Source organism: Vombatus ursinus, unplaced genomic scaffold (assembly GCF_900497805.2).
Source record: "Vombatus ursinus unplaced genomic scaffold, bare-nosed wombat genome assembly UNPS02014794.1, whole genome shotgun sequence".
Lineage (NCBI taxonomy): Eukaryota > Metazoa > Chordata > Mammalia > Diprotodontia > Vombatidae > Vombatus > Vombatus ursinus.
Window position 1 is genome coordinate 4,150,487 of NW_020954572.1, and position 25,860 is coordinate 4,176,346.

General features: G+C 36.7%; 1 protein-coding gene across 1 annotated transcript in view; it reads left to right on the top strand.

Moving 5' to 3' along the window:
• Positions 1 to 25,860, top strand: part of CATSPERB (cation channel sperm associated auxiliary subunit beta) — a 238,521-nt gene that overhangs the window by 91,546 nt on the left and 121,115 nt on the right. The window contains exon 13 of the mRNA XM_027870178.1: positions 6,413 to 6,565. Within this exon, the coding sequence (XP_027725979.1) occupies positions 6,413 to 6,565 (153 nt within the window). The remainder of the gene's footprint in view (positions 1 to 6,412; positions 6,566 to 25,860) is intronic.

The following is a 25,860-nucleotide window of genomic DNA, read 5'->3' on the forward strand; positions in this document are numbered from 1 at the left end:
GCATTTCTTGTTGACAATGAAATGAAAAATTCCATCTACCTTTTTGAAAAAAAAGTATGTTCTGTAATCTCAAGGTGATTTCTTTTTTCTTTTTCTTTTTTTCTGGGCAAATCTTGTAGTGATGAAAATTCACAAAATCTTTTCCAAGTTTAAGTTTATGCTTCATGGCAATATTATGTAGTTAAATTGCAATTGCAAAATTGCAATTGCACAATTAAGATGAATAATTGTACACAAAATGTATTTTTAGACATTCATTATCTAGAATCAGAAATTTAGAATTAGGAAGAACTTGAAATCATCTAGTCTAACCCTTTCCAAAAATTGTATCCAGTTAGATCATGCTTAGGGCAGTTAGTTGGTGTGGTGGATAGAGTGTTGGGCCTGAAATCAGGAAGATTCCTCTTCTTGAGTTCAAATCTGGCTTCAGATACTTACTAGCCAAGTGTCCCTGGGCAAGTCACTTAACCATATTTGCCTCAGTTTCTTTACCTGTAAAATGAACTGGAGGAGGAAATGGCCAACCACCCTACTATCTTTGCCAAGAAAACACCAACTAGGGTCACAAAGAGTCAGACATGACTGAAATGACCAAACAAAAGATCATCCTTGCCAAAGTCTCATTCAACCTCTGCTGGAATTCACTATCCACTAAGGTAGACCATTCATATTTGGGGGAGTTCTAGTTATTAGGAAATTTTTTCCTTAGGTCACACATCAACTTGCATCATTGTAATTTCTATACATTGATCCAATTTGTTGTTCTTAAAGCCAAGAAAGCAAATCTAGTTCTACCTGACAACTCTAAAATACTTAAAGACAGTGATGTCTCCCAATTAAGTTTTCTCTTTTCCCAGGCTAGAGCTGCACAGTTCTTCAGCTGATGTACTGAAGATCAGTTGCAAAAGTCTGAAAATATATACAATGTGCCATACTCACAGACCTCTCTGTTTTGCAAAAGAGTGGAGTATTTTCTCATGCCTCTTCTTAGAGGCCATACTTTTCCTTTGCAATATTGTGACATTCACTTTTGACTGTATCAGGGTGGTTCTTTTCATTTACATTGCTGTAGTTAGCTGATTTTCCAAAAGCCAGATTCAGGACTTTTTCTTTATCCCTATGAGATTTCATATAAGTCAACTCATTTATTTTTGAGATTTCTTTAGAATTCTGATTTTATCAGCCAACATATTAGCTATTGCTGCCAGCATTCTGCCATTTGCAACTTGATAAGCATGCTATGTATACTTTCATCCAAATCATTAATGAAAATGTGAAAAGAAGGGCAACTAGGTGGCACAGTGGACACAGCACTGGCTTGGAGTCAGGAAGACCTGAGTTCAAATACAGCCTCAGACACTTGACACTTACTAGCTGTGTGACCCTGGGCAACTCACTTAACCTTGATGGCCTCACCAAAAAAAAAAATGTTAAAAGAAAAAGACCAAGGAGAGTTCCCTTAGATACTGTACTAGAAACTTCCTTTCAGCTTTACATTAAACCTTTAATTTATCTTTGTGATATTATAATGGAAATAATGCAGGAATTATAGCCAGGATATACCTGAATTTGAGTCATAATTCTAACATTTGATAGATGTGTGACTTCAGGAAAGTCACATTACTTCTCTTAAGTTAAACTTCTAATCTTTAAAATGAGAACAACAAATTTGTAATACCCACCTCATAGAGTTTTTATAAAGAAAATATTTTGTAAAACTTAAAGCAGTATATTGTTTTACCAAGGGGATCAAGGTTTGAATTTCATTTCTTTCCCTTCCTCACTGTGTGACCAGAGGCAAACACTTCACTTTTTGAGTCACAGTTTCCTCATCTGTAAAAAGGGAATAATAATATTTATACCATCAGTCTTTGATCACATTTATTGTGAGGGAGGTCCTGTCTAAATGTAAATCAATTAATAATAATTATTATTATTTAGCTAGGCGGTACAGTGGATAGAGTGCTGGGCCTGGAGTCAGGGAGACTCATCTTCCTGATTTCAAATCCAACCTCAGAAACTTAATAGCTGTGAGACTGTGGGCAAGTCACTTAACCTTGTTTGCCGAAATAGCAAACCACTCTACTATCTTTGCCAAGAAAATCCTAAGTGAGGTCACGAAGAGTTGGACATGACTGAAATGACTCAATAAAACAATTATTATCATTATTTTTATTATCTTGTAAAAGTTTTCTTTTCAATCTCTTCATCACCACAATCTCATTCTTCTCATTGTTTTTCCTAGCAGGTTTCATATAGAAATCATATGGAGACAAGTCACTATCCTGCTATTCTTTAATATTTAACATTCTAGGGATTGTTGCATGGGTGGATAAAATAACAGCTTTATGTGGTTGAATGGAAACATTATAATATAAACTTATCTCCCCTATAGACTTATTGAAAGAATTCTCAGTACAACTCTATTAGCAGACAGGACAACAACTCATTCCTCCATGATTTTGATCTCCTTTGCTAGGTCTCTGTACCTGAATAGTTCTATGTTCCATATAGCCTGGAGATGATGATGATTTGGGATGGTGACATATATTAAAATTTTCTTAAGTTCTTTATAAATCTATGTATGCTATACCGGGGTAGGGTAATGATGTGCTTTGTCTGTGACAATGGTCGAGTTCAAGTTCAGTTTATTGGAGGAATACTACAGGATATTTTCAGGTCTGTGTTATTATTATCATTATCCCTTCACTTAAATTCTACCTGTCCTTCATTATGGCATGGCACTGACCCTGTCACCTCAAAAACTATGTATGACAGCAAAGCACACACTTGAGTAGGCATTACCAAGCTAGAAAGGGGCATAGTGATAAATTGTATGTGTGCCATTTAAGAAGAATTCTAGCTAAGTTTGGAGTGCCTCATATTTACAAGGTAGCCAGGAAGAGGTAAAGTGGCCATAAACAACTTACTATCTACTTGATCACCATCTACCTTAAACTTTGGGTGGATATTTTCATTGATGAAATCAATCCATGAAGTACTAAAGTATATTATCATCACAATCATCATGTTACTATTTAATTCTTCTCATCTTTTGATTGTGTCTTGTATTTCTTATCTTATCTATATTATCATGCCATTTCAATCATTCAATCAATAAACATTTATTATGCATCTACTATGTGCCAGGCAGCTAGGGAGTGCAGTGGATAGAGCACTAGATGTGGAGTCAGGAAGATATGAGTTAAAATCTGGCCTTAGACCTTTACTAGTTGTGTGACCCTGGGCAAGTCACTTAATTAACCCCATTTGCCTCAATTCCTCCTCTGTAAAATGGGGACATACTGGAGAAGGAAATGGCAAACCAGTGCAGTATCTTTGCCAAGAAAACCTTATCACAGGTCTATGCAGTCACAAAGAGTGAGATACAACTGAACAGCAATGTGCCACACTGTACTAAGTGCTGGGAAATCCACCAGTTCCAAATCTATCTGAATATAGAGCTCCAGAGCTCTCTGTCTTTTCCATAAGGATATGGAAAACTATCATTTCATAAAATCAAAATATTCTCTGCTCATGCTATTCCTCTGATTTTGCAACTTTGTCAAGAAAGTAAATGGGCATAATTTGGCATAATTTCTTCTTGCTAAATCTGTTCTGGCTCACAGCAATCATCATTTTTCTTTTTAGGCACTCATAAAAGTGTCTCACAGAGGTTGGGACAGTTTAGAAAAAATATTCCAACTATTAGGATTATCCTGGAGGACCAGATCCAATCCTACCGAGTTATTAAAGGTGGGAAGAAAAAATTTCAAGAGTGACTGAACTGGAATGGCTTATTTACTACAAAGACCACTTAGAAAGGGCCTCTAATTTTTATGGCCATGGTTAGCATCAAAGCCTTCTTATCTTAGTCTAATCAAAATAATACAAATTAATTGATAACAGGAAAGAGATTTAAAAGCAAAATTTCAGATCGGGAGTATATTTTTATATTGAGATGATTATTTTGGCCTAGTGGTATAGACAAGCATTTCCTGTCCTAATATATGTGTGTTTGGATGGTGGTGGTAGTGGAAATAAAAATAAGTAAAAATGTGCAATCTCATGACTTTTTTTGTTATATTTTGGGGTTAGGTATAGTTAATCTAAGTCATAACTTAATAGAGAGTAATAAATGTTACATTGGACAAAACTTGACATTACTCCATCTTAAGCTTAGTATACTTTCCTTGGAATGTTAAATAATTTTATTCTTAAAGTTTTTTACATTTTTTAAAATTCAATTTTGTATTTATTTTCAGTTCCAAATTCTCTCTCCCCCCTTCATCCTTCCTTCACCCATTGAAATAGTAAGAAGTATAATATGAAATAGTGCAAAATATATTTCCACATCAGTCATGTTCTGAAAAAAATACCAGAAAAAGAATGAAAGAGAAAAATAATATGCTTCAATCTGCATTATGAGTCCATCAGTTCTCTCTTTGGAGGTGGATGGTATTTTTCATCATGAGTCTTTTGGAAATTGTGGTTGATTATTGTAGTGATCAGAGTTACTAGGCCTTTTAGAGTTGATTATTTTTACAATATTGTGTTGCTGTATAAATTGTTCTCCTGGTTCTACTGACTTCACTTTTCAATAGTTAACACTGGTTTTCAGGTTTTTCTGAAACTATCCTTTTCATCATTTCTTACAGCCCAATAGTATCCCATTACATTCATATACCATAACTACTTCAGCCATTCCCCAATTGATGGGCATCCCCTGGATTTCCAATTCTTTGCCCATATAAAAAGAGCTATTATAGACATTTTTAACATATGAATCTTTTTCCTTTATCTTTGATGTTTTTGGGGTATAGACTTAGGAATGTTATTGCTGGGTCAAAGGGTATGCACAGTTTCATAGCTTTGGGAAAATATTTCCAAATTGTTCTCCAGAATTACCAGACTACTTTATAGCTTCACCAACCTTATACTGTATACCTATTTTCCTACTCACCTCCCAGCATTTGTCATTTTCCTTTTCTGTCATCTTTGTTGTTGTTGTTGTTGTTGTCATTGAGTCATGTCCAACTCTGTGACTGACTCCATGGACTGTAGCATGCCAGGTCCTTCTATCCTACACAATCTCTTGAAGTCTAAGTTCAGGTTTGTTGTTTCCGTGATACCATCATGGAAACTGTCATAATACTACATCTCATCCTTTCTGGCTGTTCCTTTTTCCTTTTGCCTTCAGTCTTTCCCAATATCAGGATTTTTTTCCAGCGAATCTCATCTTCTTAGTATATGGTCAAAATAGTTCAGCTTTAGCTTCAGTATTTGACGTAGTGAATAGCCTGAATTAATTTCTTGAAGTATTGCCTAATTTGACCTCCTTGCTGTCCAGGGGACTCTAAAAGGTTTTCATCAGCACCACAATGCAAAAACATCTGTCATCTTAGCCAATCTGATATGTGTGAGGTGGTAGCTCAGAGTTGTTTTAATTTGCATTTCCCTAATTATTGGTGATTTAGAACATTTCTTCATATGGCTATTAATAGTTTTGATTTTTTTCCTCTGAAAACTGCCTGTTTATATTCCTTGACCACTATCAATTGGTGAATGGCTCTTATTTTTATAAATTTGGTTCAGTTCCCTATATATTTGAGAAATGAGACCTTTATCAAAGAAATACTGCAAATTTCCCCATTTCCTGCTTTTCTTCTAATTTTAGCAGCATTGTTTTTGTTTGTGCAAAAAACTTTTTAATTTCATGTAATCAAAATTTCCCATTTTAGCTGTTGTGAATCCCTCTGTTGTCTCATTGTCATTATCTTTAATGAAATTATTGATTCTTTCTATGATTTGTTCTTTGTCCCACAAATTCTTTAGGATTAGGTTATTTAGTTTCCAATCTATTTTTAATCTATGCTTCAAGGGCCCTTTGTTGAATGCTTTCATATAGGTTTTCAGTTTTTTCACCATTCTTAGATTTTTCACTTATAATTTAGTTTGGTATGCTTTTAGGTTGTTGTGGAAGGGTTGTGTTGGGAGAACTCAGGAAAAATTCTGGTTTCAGTCTGCCATCTTGGCTCTGCTCCCTCGTTAAATAATTTTAAAGAAATATGCTTTCACCAACATAGATCACAAGCTCTCTCTGTCTTAGGGAATGGTTTCATGAATTGTGTAGCTGAAGAAAAACAATTTCTGACTTAATGGTCAATCTTATACACATAGTCTCACTACACTTAGGTGCGTCCTTGAATGATGGACAAAGTAGCAATATTTAAAACCTTCCAAATTGATAGGACTTGCTAGAAGTTATACTCTGCTATCATAGCTTTTTAAGAACCCAGAATAACCTCCACAGCATGATGAGATATCCTTGAGGGGATGAAGTGGGAGATGGATCAAAATGATAAAAAACATCTTCATGATTTTTCCTTTTTGTTTTGCTTTGTTTTTTTAGAATAATTCTTTTGTTGCTGTGAGGAGATTCAAAAACAAGAGTCCGATGACTGCTCTGAGATTTCCAACTTTTTTTTTCCCTAGTGAGTTTCATACTATTATTGGAATGGCTTTCCATCCTAGGACTCATTTTTTGTATGTTTTTGGAAATCAGGTAGGTATCCATGGACTTTTCTTGGGCTAATGAATATGTGTTTTATCCACTTCTTTCTTTCCCTCAGTGAATCAATTTGTGGGTACTTCTGGAAGGTTCACTCCCAGAAATAAAAAGGCAGAGCCAGTATTTGGATACCCCTATCCCTTACAATGCTTCAGTATTGCCAAGAATCCCTACACATGTAGGAGCAAACTGTTCCCAAGATAGAGCTCTTTAGGTTGGTATGCATCAGAATAGGTTTTCCTAGTCTGAATTTTCATCCCTGGAAGCACTTGGCAGGGTCTGAGATTACAGAGAAATGTCATTCACATTCTGTCCTTGCCAACTGGGATTTGGGACTCTAATATAGCCTCCATAATTTCTTACTTTTTTGCTGCAACTTCTATAAAAAGAAAAAATAGTGAATGACAGTGGCACCAAATGGAGGGTGTATTTTTGTCACTCCACACAGACTTTTACTACCTAACTTACACTGATCCATGCACACACATACTCATGATCAATAATTAAAATTTCAAAATAATAATGTTAATTCAGTCATCACTAATTAAGAATTTCTTAAAGCTATTGAACGAATAAATAAATAGATGAAAAACTATTAAATGCTTACTACGCATACAGCAGTGTATCAAGTACTAGAAATACAAATAGAGTGGAAACAGTTCCTGTTCTCAAGAAACTTACATTTTATTGAGAGGGACAATACAAATAGGTTCCAGCCACATCAGGTTGAAAGGTCCTGTAGTCTTTAAGATGACATGGCCATTTTATACCATTTGGTAATGCCAAGGACTTTATTGTTAAAAACTTAGGGTTTTTTTGGCTCTTCACTTGCCAGGCTGTGGGCTATGCTGTGATTATTGAGGAGGCAGTGGTTTCAGCACCTGCAGAAGCAGTTTAAATGTCCAAGGGAATGTTTCCCAAGATGATAGTTGGGTTAGGTTGAAATCAGGATTGGTAATTTGAGGAGTATTGCCATTCTTAGAGTTCCTGGACTTAATTGCTTATTGGTGCCAGTTGGTAAGTGGATGGTGTTGATGTTGGTGTTGGTCAGAAAAGTGAACACCTTCTCAGTGATGGCTGTGGGACCAGGTTAAAAGTGAGGTTGGTGGTCGTCTCTCCCAGTCCAAATTAAAGGCATGGTTGAATAATGTCATTCCCTTTCAACTTGCCCCTGAGACATCTGTTTTGTTTACCTATAAATAGAAACCAGTTTAGACAGCCTCTCCCCAAGGGACAGTTCTTCTGCCCTTGTCTCTCCTGGTAAAATTAAGGGTGGTTTGATTTCCCCCAAGGGGAGCACTAATTGGATGGTCCTGATTGAAGTGGTTCTGATTTTCTAGCCAAAATTACTAGATGCAGCTGAGGCCCATAAAGCAATTGACATTCCTTAATTGTCAGAAGGGTGTGATGATCCACACTGAAGACCAACCCACCTTTCCCAGCTGTAGCTAATTGTGACATTGTTCAACCATCCAGAACTCCTCTTTTCCTATGTTTCAATAAAGAGGATTTCCCCCATCTCTTTGTAGTTGCTGTCCTAATTGAGGAAGCCAGTCTTGACCCACTTTATTAACATGTGTCACATACATGTTAATAAACTGTTATCCTGATCAGAGAAAATGCACCTCATTGTGGCATCTTACTCACCACACAACATACTATCTCACCATTACAGTGCCTCACTGCTTCAGCCAGGCTGGCTTGCCTTCCCTGTGAGTTGTAGTTGGTCTACAGTTGTTGGGGATATCTGCCCCTTTCTCCACAGGGATTACTACCTTTACTGATGGTTACAAAGACCAGGCTTGAAGCAGGAGTGATTATCTGGTGGGCACCCATTTCTAGGACTCTTGGATTGAGGGTCTTGGGCTGTTTCCATGAGGGCCTGAGAGAATGTTGAGGTGGTAGCAATCTGATTTGTCTGATACATGCCACTTTCTTTTTCATTATCAGGGTGCCTTGTTGCTTCAACTAGACCTAGTTGTTTCAAGAGACCTCAATGGGCCCCTTAAACTCTAGACAAATCTAACTGAAACATAAACAAGCAAGTAGTCAAAGACCTGGATCAAATTTTAGAAAAGTTATATATCCTAGATCTCTGATGAGAAGCCAACAAAAATAGAAAGAATCATGCTTCTCTCAGTATTACATTGCATTTTTATAAAAACCCCCATCATATATTAGGACATAAAAACCTAAAAAAATACAAAAAATGTAGTATTGAACATGCTTTTTACTGACTACATTATCATGAAAATTATACCTAAGAAAGGGCCCTTTGTGAAAAGAATTTTTAAAATTTGGAGATAAAGTGATGGGATACTACTTCCAGACTTCAAACCGTATTATAAAACAGCAGTTTTCAAAACTATCTGGTATTGGTTAAAAAATAGAAAGACAGATCAATGGGACAAGGGGAACAAGGGAAATTCAGAAACAGTAGAACTAAATAGCAGTGTTTGATAAAGTGGAAAACATAAATTACCTAGGTAAAATTCTTTATTTGATTAAAAACTACTGGGGAGACTAGAAAGTAGTCTGGTAGAAGCTAGGCTTAGATCAACACCTTATACCATATTCCACAATAAGTAAATTTGTGACCTTAATATTAAAGACCATACTATAAAAAATTAGAAGAGAAGCAGATCATATATCTGCTATGAGTAGGAGATATATTTTTAATCAAACAAAAGATAGAGGCAATTAGGAAAGATAAAATAGATAACTGTAATGACTTGAAACTGACATGCCTATGCACAAATTAAGCCACCTAGGATAAGAAAGGAAGTGGTTAAATGGGGAAAAAAATCTTTGTACCAGTTTTTTCTGATCAGAGTTTTGTGTCCAAAATATAGAAACTCTCTCTCTCTCTCTCTCTCTCTCTCACACATATATATGTATATACATACATATAACTAATAGTCATTTCCCAATAAATTAATGATCAAATGTTCTGAACAAATAGTTTTCTTTTTTTCAGTCTTTTTTTATTTTCTAACATGTGTTTTTAAAACTTTGGGTTACAAATTTTCTTCCTTCCTCCCTCCTCACCTACCCTCATTGAAAAGGTAAGCATCTCGATACGGATTATAGATGTGTAGTCATGCAAAACACTTCCATAGTAGTCATGTTGTGAAAAACTAAGTATATTTCCCTTCATCCTATTCTACCCCCTATTTATTCTATTCTCTCTTTTTACCCTATCCTTCCTCAGAAGTGTTTGCTTCTGATTATCCCCTTCCCCAATCTTCCCTGCCCTCTATCATCTCCCTGCTCTCTTGTCCCCTTCACCCCTTATTTTCCTGTAGGGTAAGATAGATCTCCATACCCCATTGTGTATGTTATTCCCTCCTTAAGACAAATCCTATGAGAATAAGACTCACTCATTCCCTCTCACTTTCCCCTATTTCCCCTCCACGGTAAAAGACTTTTCTTGTCTGTTTCATGTGAGATAATTTACCCCATTCTACCTCTCCCTTTCTCCTTCTCCCAGTATAATCCTCTCTCACTCCTTAATTTTATATTCCAGATATCACCCCTTCATCTTCAACTCACCCTGTGCCCTGTATCTATCCATCTATCTATCTATCTATCTATCTATCTATCTATCTATCTATCTATCTATCTATCTATACATACATATAATTTTCCCCTCTCACTACCCTAACACTGACAAAGGACTCATGAGTTACAAATATCATCTTTCCATGCAGGAATGTAAACAGTTCAAACTTAATAAGTATCTTATGATTTCTATTTCTTGTTTACCTCTTCCATGTTTCACTTGAGTCTTGTATTTGAAAGTCAAATTTTCTGTTCAGCTCTGATCTTCTCCTCAGGAATGCTTGAAAGTCCCCTATTTCATTGAATGACCATTTTTTACGCTGAAGGATTATGCTCAGTTTTGTTGGGTAGGTGATTCTTGGTTGTAATCCCATCTCCTTTGCCCTCTGGAATATCATATTCCAAGTACTCCAGTCCCTTAACATAGAAGCTGCTAAATCATGTGTTATCCTGATTGTGTTTCCACAATACTTGAATTGTTTCTTTCTGGCTGCCTGCAATATTTTCTCCTTGACCTGGGAATTCTGGAATTTGGCTACAATATTCCTAGGAGTTTTCCTTTGGGGATCTTTTTCAGGAGGAGAGCAGTGGATTCTTTCAATTTCTATTTTGCCCTCTGGTTCTAAAATGTCAGGGCAGTTTTCCTTGATAATTTCTTGAAAGATGATATCTAGGTTCTTTTTTTGATCATGGCTTTCAGATAGTCCAATAATTTTAAAGTTCTCTCTATTGGATCTATTCTCCAGGTCAGTTGTTTTTCCAATGAGATATTTCACATTCTCTTCTATTTTTTCATTCCTTTGGATTAGTGTTACAGTGCCATGATTTCTCATAAAGTCACTAGCTTCCAATTGCTCCATTCTAATTTTTAAGGAAGTATTTTCTTCAGTAAGCTTTTGGACTTCCTTTTCCATTTGGTGCATTTTGCTTTTTAGGGTGTTCTTCTCATGGGCTTTTTGGACCTCTATTGCCATTTGGATTAGGCTATTTTTTAAGGTATTATTTTCTTCAGTATTTTTTTGGGTCTCCTTTAGCATCACTCTCAGTTTTTCCTCTACTTCTCTTACTTGCTTCTCAAAATCTTTTTTGAGCTCTTCCATGGCCTGGGACCAATTCATATTTTTCTTGGAGGCTTTGGATGTAGGAGCTTTGGATTCGTTGTCTTCTTCTGGTTGTATGTTTTGATCTTTGTCACCAAAGTAAGATAATATAGTCTGACTCTTTTTGCGCTGCTTGCTCATGATCCCGGCCAATTACTTGAATTATAAACTCTTTGTTAAGCTAGGGGTCTGTTTCCAGTGTGGAGAATGTATTGTCCTAAGTTTCAGGGGTTTTGTGCAGGTGTTTTCAGAAATAATTCTAGGGACCTGTAAATTTTCAATTCTTCCAAGGGGCTATGATCAAGGGCAAGGTGTTTACTCCTTTCCTGTCCTGTGCTCTGCTCTATGAGTGACCACAAGCACTCTTTTCTGTCTTGGAACTATGAGGAGGATTTCCTCTCCACAGTCACTACAAACTTCACCACACCAGTGCCCCTCTTTGCCCCAGGACTGCCACCCAGAACTGTGACTCAGATGCAAGCATGGACAAAGCAAGAGAATCCTGCACCATCAGAGAATTCCCTGAAATCCCCCTCTGATCAGTCACTCAATTCCCCCTCAGTCAGTGGGCCAGAAGCTCAGGAGGCAGCTGCCATCCCAGGGCCAAGCTCGGGGAATGGGACTGGGACCCCACACTTCTCTCTTACCACAGAAACAGACTTTTCCCACTGACCTCCTAAGTTGTCTTTGGTGTTCATGGGTTGAGAAGTCAGGAAACCATCACAGCTGCCTTTGATTCAGTCCTCTGAGGACTGTTCCAGGTTTGCTGTAGCCTTTGTGCCCATGCCAAACTGCGCTCCTCTCCCCGCCCAGCGTGATATACCTTTCTGATCAATCATCCAGGCTTTCTTGGGCTGGAAATTTGTTTCACTCTGTCTTTTTGTGTGTTCTGCTGCTTTAGAATTTGTTTAGAGCCATTTTCATAGGTATTTGGAAAGGTTTGGGGGAGAGCTCAAGCAAGTCATGCTTTTACTCCACCATCTTGGCTCTGACCCCCTTATTCCCTGAACAAATAGTTTTCAAGAGGAACTACAAAGTATTCATAACTACATAAAAGAATCCCCCAAATATCAAGAGAAATGCAAATCAAAACAGCCTCACACCTTGCAAATTGGCAAAAGTGATAAAAATGGCAATAGTCTATGTTGGTGGGGTTGTGGAAGGGCAGCCACACTAATACATTGTTGATGGAGCTGTGAAATGGCACAATCATTTTGAAAAGAAATTTGGACTTATGTAAATAAAGTGATTAAAATGTCCATGCCCTTTGAACTAGAGACTGTTGATGAGCAAGAAAAGCCATTGCTGGGAAGAAAGTCATTGATAAGAACTAAGCCCCTATAAACTCTGAAAGATTTATAGTAGCATTTTATGTGATAGCTAAGAATTGGAAACAATGTAGATGGCCATCAATTGGGGAATGGGTAAAAGAATTGTGATACATTAATGTAATGGAGTATTACTGTGCTATAAGAAATGATGTGAATTATCGATACAGAAAAGCATGGAAAGATCTATATGAACAGATAGAGAATGATATAAGCAGAACCAAGAAAACAATATACACAGCAACTACAGTGATGTAAATGGAAAGAATAACCTACCCCCCCCAAAAAAAATTCAAAAGTGAATATAACAAAATTATAAAGATCAAACAGGACTTGAGTGAAAAGATATGAGAGTATACTGCCAACCCACATTTGTGAATGTGGGAGGTTCACAGGTGTGGACCTTTGCACATGTTGTTTGTGGACATTGAATATTTTTTCAATGTATCAATTGTGCTGATTTCTTCTCTCTAAAAATACTATTTGCCATATAAAATGGTTCTCTGGTAGGGAATGAGGAAGAGATACTTGGGGCAATTACCATGATGTAAGAGAGAGAAGATATTATAAGTTTATTTTTAAAAGAAAGGAGAGAGAAAGGATACATTAGTATAAAATAGGAGAAAAGATGGGGAAATGTGTTAATATACATAATTGAGTTGCATAAGTAAAACTCCATAAAATGTGGAAGGAGTGGGAGAATCAGTTGTCACTTGAATTTCATTTTAACTAGTTAAGAGAGGGCAGAACACATACACAAACGGACAGACAGACAGACACACACACCCACATAAACACAGCTTGGTGTAGAAACATATTCAATACACCAGGGACATAGGTAGGAGGAATAGAGTAAAAGGGAATATAAGAGGGATAGACTTTGAAGAGAGACTAATTGTAAGAAAACAAACCCTAAAATGCAGAGATATTTAAAAGGGGGAAGAAACAAAGGATAACAACTTGAAATAAAGTGGGAATAAGGAGTGTAGAGAAGAAAAAAGTATAAGTGAATAGAATGGAGGGAAGTAAACAATTAACCATCATATCTATTAATGTGAATGGGATGAACTCACCCATAAAATGGAAGAGGTTAGCAGAATGGCTTAGAAAGCAGAATTCCACAATATGTCACTTGCAAGAAACACACTTGAAACATAAAAGACCCACACAGAGTTAAAGTAAGGGGTCAGATCAAAATCTATTATTCCTCAGCTGAGCAAAAAAGTATTAGGGGGCAGCAATTGTTATTTCAGACAAAGCAACAGCAAAATAGACTTAAAAGAGACAAAAAGGGAAATGGTATTACTGAAAGATACCATAGATAATGAATTTACTTGAAAACTTAGCATATATGTACCCAATGGCATAACTTCTAAATACTTAAGGGAATACTAAATGAATTATAAGGAGAAATAGACAATAAAACTATAATATTAGGAGACCTCAATTTACTTCTACCAGCCCTAGTTAAATCTAACCAAAAATTAAATCTTCCCCTCCCTGGGTAGTTCATTCTTAGGGAATTCAACTAGAATTCCACTTTGCATTTGAATAGATACCCATTCCAACTAGCTAAATGCTTTTTACAGAGGAGCCCAGAGGGTGTAATAAAATCACACAGCCAACCACAATGGACCTCTTCTGTATTGATGTCACTTCACCAAAAACCTTTCAAAGCCTTTTCAGATTCAATCTAAGGGCTTTGGGTTTGTTAATTGATTGACTGAAATGTGTTCTCACTCAGTTAAGCTATCAGGCAAAAATGTGGTGGGATGGTTTTGACCCCATGTATACATACATACATACACACATATGATGGATATTAATCTCAGAGGGAAGACATTAATGAGGGCTTCATGGGAGAATGGGAAAAACTTCTAAAAAGTTTCTTCTAAAAATTAAAAATAAAAGCCCACAGGTTTTGCAAAATATATTTGCTCTTCCTGGTGGATATATGGAAAAGTCAGCATTTGGTGCTAATCTGAATGGACTTACAACTTCAAATCCAAATTGCTATCCTCTTACTGCTCTAGTTCTGATGACTTAATTCAGCAACCTACAACCTACATCATGAAGGCAACATAGATGTGGCATCTGTTAGAATGGAAGATTCTAGTTGAGACTTTAAGCCATCCAAGGAAGATAAGAGATGGAGGTAAGGGTGCAGAGCATTCCCATCATGGGGTGAGGGGGGGCAGTCAGAGCCAAAAAAAAAGCAGTCTCAAGAAATGCAGTGCAAATCCAAGAAACACCAAACCAGCCAATTTAGCTGGATCCTGAAGTGTGGAGAGGACAACAAAGTCTAAGAAGACTAGTAAATTAGGAAGGAACCTTTTTATGAACATCTATAAATGTCAAACTGAGGACTTCATATTTGTTCCTGGAGGGAACTCACACCTCATTAGCACCCTCAGTACCCTCTACCAATCTGATTGGAAGTTGGGCTGCTGGGAGCAAATAATTCTTCTCAAAGCCTCATTGTAAAGAGGGTCCCAAGTCCAATAACTCTTCTTGACTGCATTCATGTTGGACAGGACTCCATCATGCCCTGCATCTGCTACCTTTTCTCTTTCCACCTGTTTTTCAGTTTCCTTTTTGTGCTGTCTTCCATCATTAGATTGCAAGCTTCTTGATGGCAGGGCATATATTTCTTTTAAATATTTGTATCCTCTGAACTTAGCAGTGTGCCTGGAATGTGCCAGACACATAATAACAATTTACTGATTCACTCACCGACTCTGAAGTTCACTGAGTAGAGAGTGATATGGTCAGACCTGAACTTTGGGAAATCACTCTGTAAAATGAATGAAAAATGGATTGGAATACATTAAGACTTGAGGCATGGATATTAATTTGATTTATCTAGGAAATAGCCTATGCCAGAGATGATAATGGGCTATCTAAGGTGGTGACTGTGTGAGTATAGAGAAGGGTACATATGCAAAAGATGTTCTAAAGGTAGGAACGACAAGACTTGGCAACTTACTTTGTATGTGCGGTAAATTTGAATGAGGAATAAAGGGTGACACTTGAAGTTACAAGCCTGGGTGGCTGGGAGAATGGTGGTATTTTTGAGAGTGCTTAGGGCATTGGGAAGATAAAGTTTTCATTTTGGGGTGTGAGGTGGGGAGAAATGATGAATTCCGTTTTAGCTATATTGAGTTGGAGATGTCAGAGGACATCAAATTCTAAGTGTCCAAAAGGAATGATTTGGGACTAGAGCTTAGGCGATAGATATAAATATCTGGTCTTCTGTCTATAATTAACCGCTTGTGAACTGATGAGATCACCAAGCAAGAAACCATAGAGAGAGAAGAGAAGAAACCAAGAACAGAGTCTTGTAAGACACTCAGGGTTAGTAACTGTGATTTGGATAAAGATCCAATCAAAAGAACCCCACAAACAGAGTCATAATTCATACAAAAGAGAGAACCAGAAGAGAATAGCATCACAAACCTAGAGCATAATAGATTCTATTTTCTTTTTACCTTTACCCTGTATGTGTCTTTCTGCTTCAAATGTGTTTCTTATAAACAACATATGGTAAGATTCTTGTTTTTATCCACTCTGCTACCCACTTCCATTATATAGGAGAGTTCATTCCATTTACATTCACAGTTATGATTACTAACTGTGTATTTCCCTCCATCCTATTTTCCCCCTTGCATATATATATATGTATGTATATATATATATACATACATATATATGAAATTTATTTATTTCTCTCTGTCTCCTTTAACCCTGTCCCTTGTCACTATCATTTTACTTATGACCATCACCTCCCTCAGCCAACCCTTCCTTCTATCAGTTCCTCCCTCTTTTTCTTGTCCCCCTCCCCTCCTGATTCTTTATCAGGCAAAATAGATTAATATATCCAAATAAGTGTGTAAGAGTACCTTCTTTTAGTCACATCCAATGAGAATAAGGTTCAAACAATGTTCACCCTGCTTCCTTTCCCCCCTCTACTCATAATAACTCATGACTCTTCATGTAATATAATTTACCCCATTCTGCCTCTACTTTCCCTCTTCTCCCAGTGCAATTCTCTTTTTCACCCCTTAATGTTTTATATCATCCCATCAAAGTCAACTTATACCCAACTCCACTCCTGTCTATGTATCCTCCTTCTGACTGCTCTGATGGAGATATAGTTCTTAAGAGTTGCAAGTATCATTTTTCCATGTAGGGATGTAAACAGTTTCACCTTATTGAATAATATGATTTTTTTCTTCCCTTTTTACTTTTTTATACTTCTTTTGAGTCTGTATTTGAAAATTGAATTTTATGTTCCATTGTTGTCTTTCATCAAGAAAGTGTGAAAAGGCCCTATTACGTTGAATTTCTATTTTTTATCCTCAATGATTATGTTCAATTTTTCTGGGCAGTTGATTCTTGGTTGTAATCCCAGGTAAACCTTTGCCTTCTGGGATATCATATTCCAAGCCCTCTGATCCTTTAATGTAGAAGCTGCTAAATCCTGTGTAATCCTGACTGTGACTCTTCAATATTTGAATTTTTTTTCTTTCTGGCTGCTTGCAGCATTTTCAGCTCTAACCGAGAGTCATGGAAGACTATAACATTCCTGGGAGTTTTAATTTTGAGATCTCTTTCAGGAGGTGATTGATGGATTCTTTCAATTACTCTTTTATTCTGGTTCTAGGATATCAGAGCAGTTTTCCTTAATAATTTCTTGAAAAAAATGGTGTCCAGGCTTTTTTTTTTTAAAATCATGGCTTTCAGGTAGTCCAATAATTCTTAAATTATGTCTCCTGGATCTATTTTTCAGGTGAGTTCTTTTTTTTTTCCAATGAGGCTTTTTGCATTTCTTCTATTTCTTTTATTTTAAAATTTTGTTTGATTCTTGATGTCACACAGTCATTAGCTTACACTTGCCCAATTCTAATTTTTAAGGAATTATTTTCTTCAGTTAATTTTTGTGCCTCCTTTTCCATTTGGCCAATTCTATTTTTTAAGTTGTTTTCTTCAGTGGATTTTTGTTCCTCCTTTTATATTTGACCAACTATCCTTTTTAAGGAGTTGTTTTCTTTTTCCAAGCTGTTGACTGTTTTTTTTTCATGGATTCTCTTGCATCACTCATTTCTTTTCCCAATTGAGTACAGTTTCAAATTGCTTTCCAGAATGGTTGAACCAGTTCCCAGCATCACCAGCAATGTATTAAAGAACATGTTTTCCCATAGCTATTCCAACATTTGTCATTATCCTTCTTTGTCAACTTAACCAATCTGATTGGTGTAGGATGTTACTTCAGAGATGTTTTAATTTACATTTCTCTAATTATTAGTGATTCAGAGTACTTTTTAGTATGGATATTGATAACTTGATAACTTGAAATTCTTCCTCTGAAAACTCCTTAATCATATCCTTGGACCATTTATAAGTTGGGAAGTGATTCTAATTCTTATAAAAATTTGACTATCTTTTCTATGTATATATCTTAAAAACCAGACCTTTATCAAAGAAACTTGGGGCAATGGTTTCCCCCCAATTTCCAGCATGTCTTCTAATTTTAGTTACATTGATTCTTTGTAAAGACTTTTAAATTTTATGTTGTTAAAAATCATCCATTTTGCTTGTTGTGAACCTTCCTATCTCTTGATTGGTCATGAACATAGATCTGACTGATCATTTTTTTCCCCCATATTTTGCTATTTTGCTTATAATGTTACACTTGTACCCATTTGGAGCTTATCTTGGTACACAGTGTGAGATGTTGGTCTGTGTCTAATTTCTTCTAGACTGTTTTCCAGTTTTCCCAGTAGGTTTTATTGAATAATGAGTTCTTCCCCCAATAGCTTGGGTTTTTGGCTTTATTGAACACTGGCAATGCATTCTTTTTGGGCTTATATTTAATCTGCATTTTTCTTTGAGACTTTGCTTGTAGCTGTTTGTATGTCAGGGCCTTCTTCTGAGTTTCTGTCTTGATCTTCACTGTTACCATAATAACTTTTTAATAGTCAAGTTCTTTTTTGTTGTTGTTGTTATTTGCCAATTTTTCCAGTTGATTTCTTGACTTTGAACTTTATGTTAAAATTGGTTTCTGGTCACCTCAGAGTGACCCAAATTTCAAGCCTTTTCTGGCTGCTTTTTTCATAGCTAGTCCTGGAGGTTTGCAAGATTTTGGTGCTTCCAAGGTGGTATGATTTGGAGAGGAGTGTAATTATTATACTTTTTGGTCTGTGTTCTGGTCTTTATTCAGGTAGGGCACTTGCTTTCTTGCAGCCATAGGGGCTAGTACTCCTCTACTTCCTGGAACTGGGACCAGGGCCCCTGCTTCCTTGTGACTACAAGTGCTCCTCTATACCTTGAAATTGTGACCTGGAACTGGGTACATGAATTGGAGTTGCCAAACTGCACTTGATTCTGCACCCGTACTAGTAGAGAGATCTTTTGGAATCCCTTTTTGTCCAGTTATCCAATCCCCTTTCTCTCTTCATGCTGGAGTTTTTGGTAGTATACAGAAAAGTAGGTGTCTTGTGTTGGTTTATTTTATATCCTGAAAATTTGCTGAAATTGTTAATTGTTTCTACTAGTTTTTTAGTTGACTCTAGGGTTCTCTAAGTTAACCATCATATCATCTTCAAAAAATAATAGTTTTATTTCTTTTTACACTGATTATTCCTTTAATTTATTTTTCTTGTCTTATTTCTATAGCTACTTATCAATGTCTATTTTTTGCTTTTGTAAAATCTTTATGGAAATGATCTAGATACATATCAAATTTGTCTTTGATGAAAAAAATATGAGAATGAAACAATGAAGCTTCAACACATGATTCTCTATAACAGATCACATTAATCACACAATTAACTGAAGGGGCAAAGAATATAAATTGATCCCACTATGTTCACAGCTTGTTGATTGCAACTGTGCATTTACTTATTAGAAAAAAACATAGCCTTCAAGGCAGAGCTGTAACAAGCAATTATTATGTCTAGTGCAAACACCACAGAACACGTCCAGAGCAAAAATAAAGTCTTTTGAGGAGGACAGGAGAGGGGAGAACTTGAACACTGGGATACAAGGAGTGGGAAGGGTCTTAGAAATTACCACATGCATGTGTAGATAGAGACCTTGGGATGCCACTCACAAAGAAGCTGATTCTAGGGAGAGAATAGAGCTGATCTGAGTAAGTAGTTCCTCCAGTTTGTGGTTGCAGGGGGAAATTATTTTGTTAATTAGGTACTTAGTTCAGTTGTTCCTACCTCCTGAGGTACTATTGTGCAGAAAATTATAGATGACATTTATATAGCATTTAAAACATTTTAAAATGCTTTACATATATTACTTCATTGGAGCACCACAGTGATTATGTGACTGAGTAGGTAGGTAGATATTACAAGTATTATCATGCCCATTCTTCACATGAAGAAACCAAGGCTTAGATCAGTTAAATGCCTTGCCCATGATCATAGCCCATGTGTTGGAGGTAGGATTTGAACTCATATCTTCCTGCTTCCAAATCCAAAATACCCAGGCTATTGAGTTATTAGCAAATGAATAATGAGTTGGGAGAAGATTGAATAGAAAAAAAAGGGGTGTGTTGAAATGCATTTAGGAAATTGTGTAGCATTTTCTTTGTTCTAAGCTATGCTCCACTACAAAAAATCCTTTTTAAAAAGGAAAACACAAATGTTCTCCTAGCAATGCTGTATGATTTAAAATCTTGGAACATAACCATCTTCAAAGAAATAAGTTTCAGATGGCCATAAAGGCAATGGAGAGCTACATAAACAATTTAAATAGGCTCCAATTTATTTCCAGTAATGACTTATGAGTAACAAGTTATTTAAGAAAGAAACATATGATTGGAAAAGAAGTAGGTGACTCAGGAGGCAAAAAGGAGGGATATAAAAATTAAATCTAAATTTTATCCTAGTATCTACAAAATATAAAATTTTAGAAGGACCTATATAAAAGTTTATAGGAGATTGGCCAAATACTCTGTAGAGGGAAAAACTATCAGGTCACTCATCTCATTTCTCATCCAGTGTGGTTTCTGTCCATATTCTCCCATAGAATATATACCAAGGATTCAGCCAATCTGTTAGTGACCTTCCTATAGGCTTTTTTACATTTTGTTGGTTAACATTGTAGAGTAGGGAGACAGAAGGTTGGACAGGTGTGTTGGGGTGATTGTGGAGAGCATTTCCTTACTTGCCAGGCTAAGGAACTCAGACTTCATCCTGTAGCATGGTTGTGGCTTTTGAGACCAGGTAGGAAGGTGATTGTACCCACCTTACTGCAGAGTAGTATTGAAAATTATATTGCTTCGGTATCCCATTGTTCCCAGTCCTTCTTGTTAATCAGTGTTGGGGGAGGCATCACCCTGATACTGGTCATGTAGCCAAGTCATTCCCTACTTGTGATTTTTGTTCCCCTACCTGCAAATTGTCACACTTTTGCTAACTTGGGAAGGAACTGAGATACAAGAGTCCAACCTCTTTTGCTGAGGTGGACTTACGTGAATTGCCTTAAAGTTACCTATTAAAGCTGGTCCCACCTTGAAGCCATTGCTGATCCCCAGTGATCAGCCCGTCAATGTGTTGTTACCTTGTTGTACTTATAACAAACTTTTAATTCTCTTTGTCTTGAGTTTTGTCTCATTAATTAGGATAAAAACCCAAGTGAAGAATTTTCCTTTCAATAGTAGGTAGCACCAGGGCCACAAAACCCAGCACAGGCCACCCAATCAATGTACATATCCCCTTTGCTGGTACAGATAACAATCCATTCATACCTATGAACTATACACTTCCATAAATTGGCAGTTCATCTCAGACTAACTCATGGCTTTGAGTTAGTCTTTCTAGGACCTAGCCCATGAATGAGTCCATTTCTCACAGTCTCTGGTCGGTTGTCATGTACTTGAAGCTTTAGTCATTGGCCCTGTATAGGAATGTTTTGTCATTAACTTGACCAAAATCTACTTCTCCTGGTGGGAGTCGGTGGCCTTTGGGAGTTGGTTTTGTGATAACTCTGTCCTAGGCAGATGATGGGGCTTGCCTCTCAGAATTTCTTTGATATAGGGCAAAATTAGACCCTGCCTTTACTCCAAAATGTGGGAGGAAAACAGGAGAACTGGACAACAGTGATACCAGTAGAGAGTTTACCAGAAGCTGGATTTCTCCTTATTTCAGTTCTAGCCTTTTATTTCTTGTACTTGGAGCCTCAGAATGTCTTCTCTTACCAAAAGAGTGAATAACAGAGAAGCTGTGACTTGAATCTTCACTATAGTTCAGCTAAAAGTATATCTTTTGATTTACAAGACACGCTAAATGACATTGCTACCGACCCATTGTTAAGAGAGGGCTGGTGGTTGTTTTTTGGTGTTGGGCTAATGTGGTCATTTTCTCTAGATAGCTTCCTACAAAACCCTCTAAAAATGTTGCCCACTAACCTTTTTAGACTTATTTCATATTAGTCCTATTCATGTGTTCTATGATGTTATCTTTCCATCTTCCTTCTATATGATTTTGGGTAGATTGTTCCCCATTCCTAAAAAGTATTGCCTTTGCCACTAGAATAATTTCCTGGTACATTTTTGTCTTTATACCAATGTCATACATAATAAATAATTACTAAATGTTGAACTTAATGTTACTGGAATGCAGACTTTTGGTTTAGGATCTCTCCTCTCAGTTTCTACTTTGACCCCTGGTTCTAAGATCTGGGTAAGTTTCCTTTATAATTTCTTGAAACATGCTATCTCAACTCTTTTTTTATGGCTTTTGAGTAGTTTAAACTTCATATTTTTGATCTGTTTTCCAAGTAAGTTTTTCTCTGTTTTCCAAGTAAGTTTTTTTGATGAAATTTTTAACATTTTCTTTTATTTTTATTCTTTTGACTTTGTTTTATTATTTCTTGATACCTTTCTAATAAGCTATTCATTCTCTTTTTATTTTTTTTTACATGGCTCTCATTTCTCTTCCCAACTTTTCTTTGACTGCATTTACTTGATTTTTAAAATTATTTATTTTCTCTTTTAAAAAAATATTTCTTTAGCTCTTCTGAGAAATCTTGTTGGGCTTGCATCCTATCTACATTTTTCTTTAAGACTTTTCTTGTATATGTTTTCAATTCATCGTATTATGAGTTTGTGTCTTAAGCTTCCCTGTTACCATAGAAGTTTTCTTTGTGGTTAGGTTAATTTTTGTTGTTTGCTCATTTTTTCTAGTCTGTTTCTTGACTTTAGACTTTATTTTAGAGTTGAGCTCTACTCATCTTTGGGAGGTAGGGGAGAGGGAGTGGATGGCTAGCCTGAGTTTCTGTAGCTTGATTTAGGAGTTGTCAGTGCTTGTAAGGAAATGTGACTGGGGGAGAGGAATGGTCACTGCCCTCTTGGTTTGTGCTCTGGTCCTTACTCAGATAGAGCTCTTACTCCCTCCTGATTGCGATTACTCCTTTCTGTCTTGGAACTGTGACCCAGAACTGGGTAATAGTCTACAAAGCTGCCAAATGATGCCTGAACTTGCATACAGTGTTAGCACAGGGGATCACTGAAATCTCTTTCTGATCAGGTGTTCAGTTCTCTTTTAGTCCCTGTTCATTTGGCCTGCTCTATGCAGTAACAACTGCTGCCTCTCAGGCCCACATTAAGTACTACTTCCTCCATGCCCTGAGGCCCACTCCAAAACAACCCTCCACTCCTAAGTGTCCATAGACCTCTCTGTCTTCCTAAGTCTTCCACAATGACTCAATGTTACTTTTTTGGGAGGGTGGGCTTTTCCACTCAGAATTTGATTTGGCATTTTCTATGGTTATTTTGTCCTCTTTTAGATCACTGTTTTATCTTGGTAGGGGGGCTTGTATAGTCAGTGAAACTATGATCTATGCCATGTAGGATTACCTCCAAAAAACAACTCATAGTGGAGAGTTCTGAAAAGATGTGATCCACTGGAGAAGGAAATGACAAACCACTTCAGTATCTTTGCCAAGCAAACCCCATAGACACTACTAAAATTATAAAGGAGATAATATTAGAAGATGAGCCCATCAGGTTATAAGGTGTGCAACACACTAGTGGGAAAGAATAGAGGACAAGTAGAAGGAGCTCTAGAACTAATGAAGAAGCTGGGCCAATATTTAAAGGAAGTTCAGCTGCAGATGTGTCTGGTGATGAAAGGAAAATCGATGCTGTAAAGATCAATACCACACAGGATCCTGGAATGTAAGTTCTATGAATCAAGGATGCAGTCAAACAGGAAATGGAAAGATTAAACATCAACGTCTTGAGTGTCAGTGAACTTAAATTGACAGGAATGGGTGAACTTAATTCAGGTGATCATTACATATACTACTGTGGGAAAGAATCCCTTAGAAGAAATGGAGTAGCCTTCATAGTCAATAAAAGGGTGAGAAAAGTAAAAGGGTATAATTTCAAAAATGACAGAATGATATCTGTTTGAATCCAAGGCAAACCATTCAACATCAGAGTAATATAAATCTATGCTCCAACCACTAATGCTGAAGAGGCCAAAGTTGATCAGTTCTATGAGGATCTACAAAACCTTCTAAAAATAACACCAACAAAAGATGTCAGCTTCATCATAGAGGATTGGAAAGCTAAACCAAGAAATACAAAGGTAATTGGAGTAACAGCCCACTTTGGCCTTGGATAACAAAATGAAGCAGGGAAGAAACTAATAGAATTTTGTCAAGATAACTTGCTGGTCATAGCACTCTTTTTCAACAATCCAAAAGATAATTATACACATGGACATATACTCTCTCTTTTAATTTCTTCTTGTGTTTTCTCCCATCAGTTCTAATACTTCTTTACAACATGACTAATATGAAAATAGATTTAATATGAATATATATGTTGAGTCTATATCAATTTACACACCATCTTGGGGTAGGAGGAGTGGAGAGATGGGGAGAAAATTTGGAACTCAAAATCTTATGGAAGGGGATGTTGAAAACTACAAATAAATTAATTTATAAAAAGAGAAAGAAAGCTATGAAAAATTTGGACAGCATAATAAAAAACAGACATTATCTTGCTGACAATGGTTCATATAGTCAAAGCTATGGTTTTTCTAGTAGCAATATATGACTGTGAGAGTTGGACTATAAGGTCCAACTGCAGAATTGCTGAATGCTGCAGAATTGACCCTTTTGAATTGTAGTGTTGAAAAAGACTTTTGTGAGTCCTTTGGGCAGGAAGGGGACCAAATTAGTCAACATTTAAATAAATTAAAGGACACTCTCAAGATCTCTCTGAAGAACTTTCTTTTTTTGTTGTTGTTTTTAAATTAATTTATTTTTAGTTTTCAACATTCACTTCCACAAGATTTTGAGTCCCAAATTTTCTCCCCATCTCAATTCTCCCCTCATCCCAAGATGGTGTGCATTCTGAATACCTCTTCCCCTAATCTGCCTTCCCTTCTCTCATGCCCTTCCCCTTCTATTTTCCTGTAGGGTAGGATAGATTTCTGTACCCCATTGCCTGTATATTTTATTTTCTAGTTGCATGTAAAAACAATTTTTAACATTTATTTTTTAAACTGAGTTCCACATCCTCTGCCTTCCTCTCTCCCACCCACCCTCAGTGAGAAGGCAAGCAACTTGATACAGGTTATACATGTATAGTCATGCAAAACATCTCCATAATAGTAATGGTATGAAAAACCAATTATATTTCCCTTCATCCTATCCTGGCCCCCATTTATTCTATTTTCTCTTTTGACCCTGTCCCTCCTCAGAAGTGTTTGCTTCTGATTACCCCTTCCCTTGCCCCCACTCTCTTGTCCCCTTCCCTCTCTATTTTCCTGTATGGTAAGATAGATTTCCATACCCAAGTGAGTGTGTATGTTATTCCTTCCTTATGTTAATTCTGATGAGAATAAGATTCACTCATTCCCTCTCACCTTCCCCCCCCTTATCCTCCACTGTACAAGCTTTTTCTTGTCTGTTTTATGTGAGATAATTTACCCCATTCTATGTCTCCTTTTCTCCTTCCCCCAGTATAATCCTCTCTCACCCCTTAATTTTATTTTTTAGATACCAGCCCTTCCTTTTCAACTCACCCTGTGCCCTCTAACTATCTATCTATCTATGAATTTTTTTCCTTCCAACTACCCTGGGGCAGCTAGGTGGTACAGTGGACAGAGCACCAGCTCCAGAGTCAGGAGGTCCCAACCTTCTCAGGCCTCAGACCAAACACCTGACACCTACTAGCTGTGTGACCCTGGGCAAGTCACTCAACCCCAACTGCCTAAAAAACAAAACAAAACAAAACAAAACAAAACAAAACAAAACAAAACAAAACAAAACA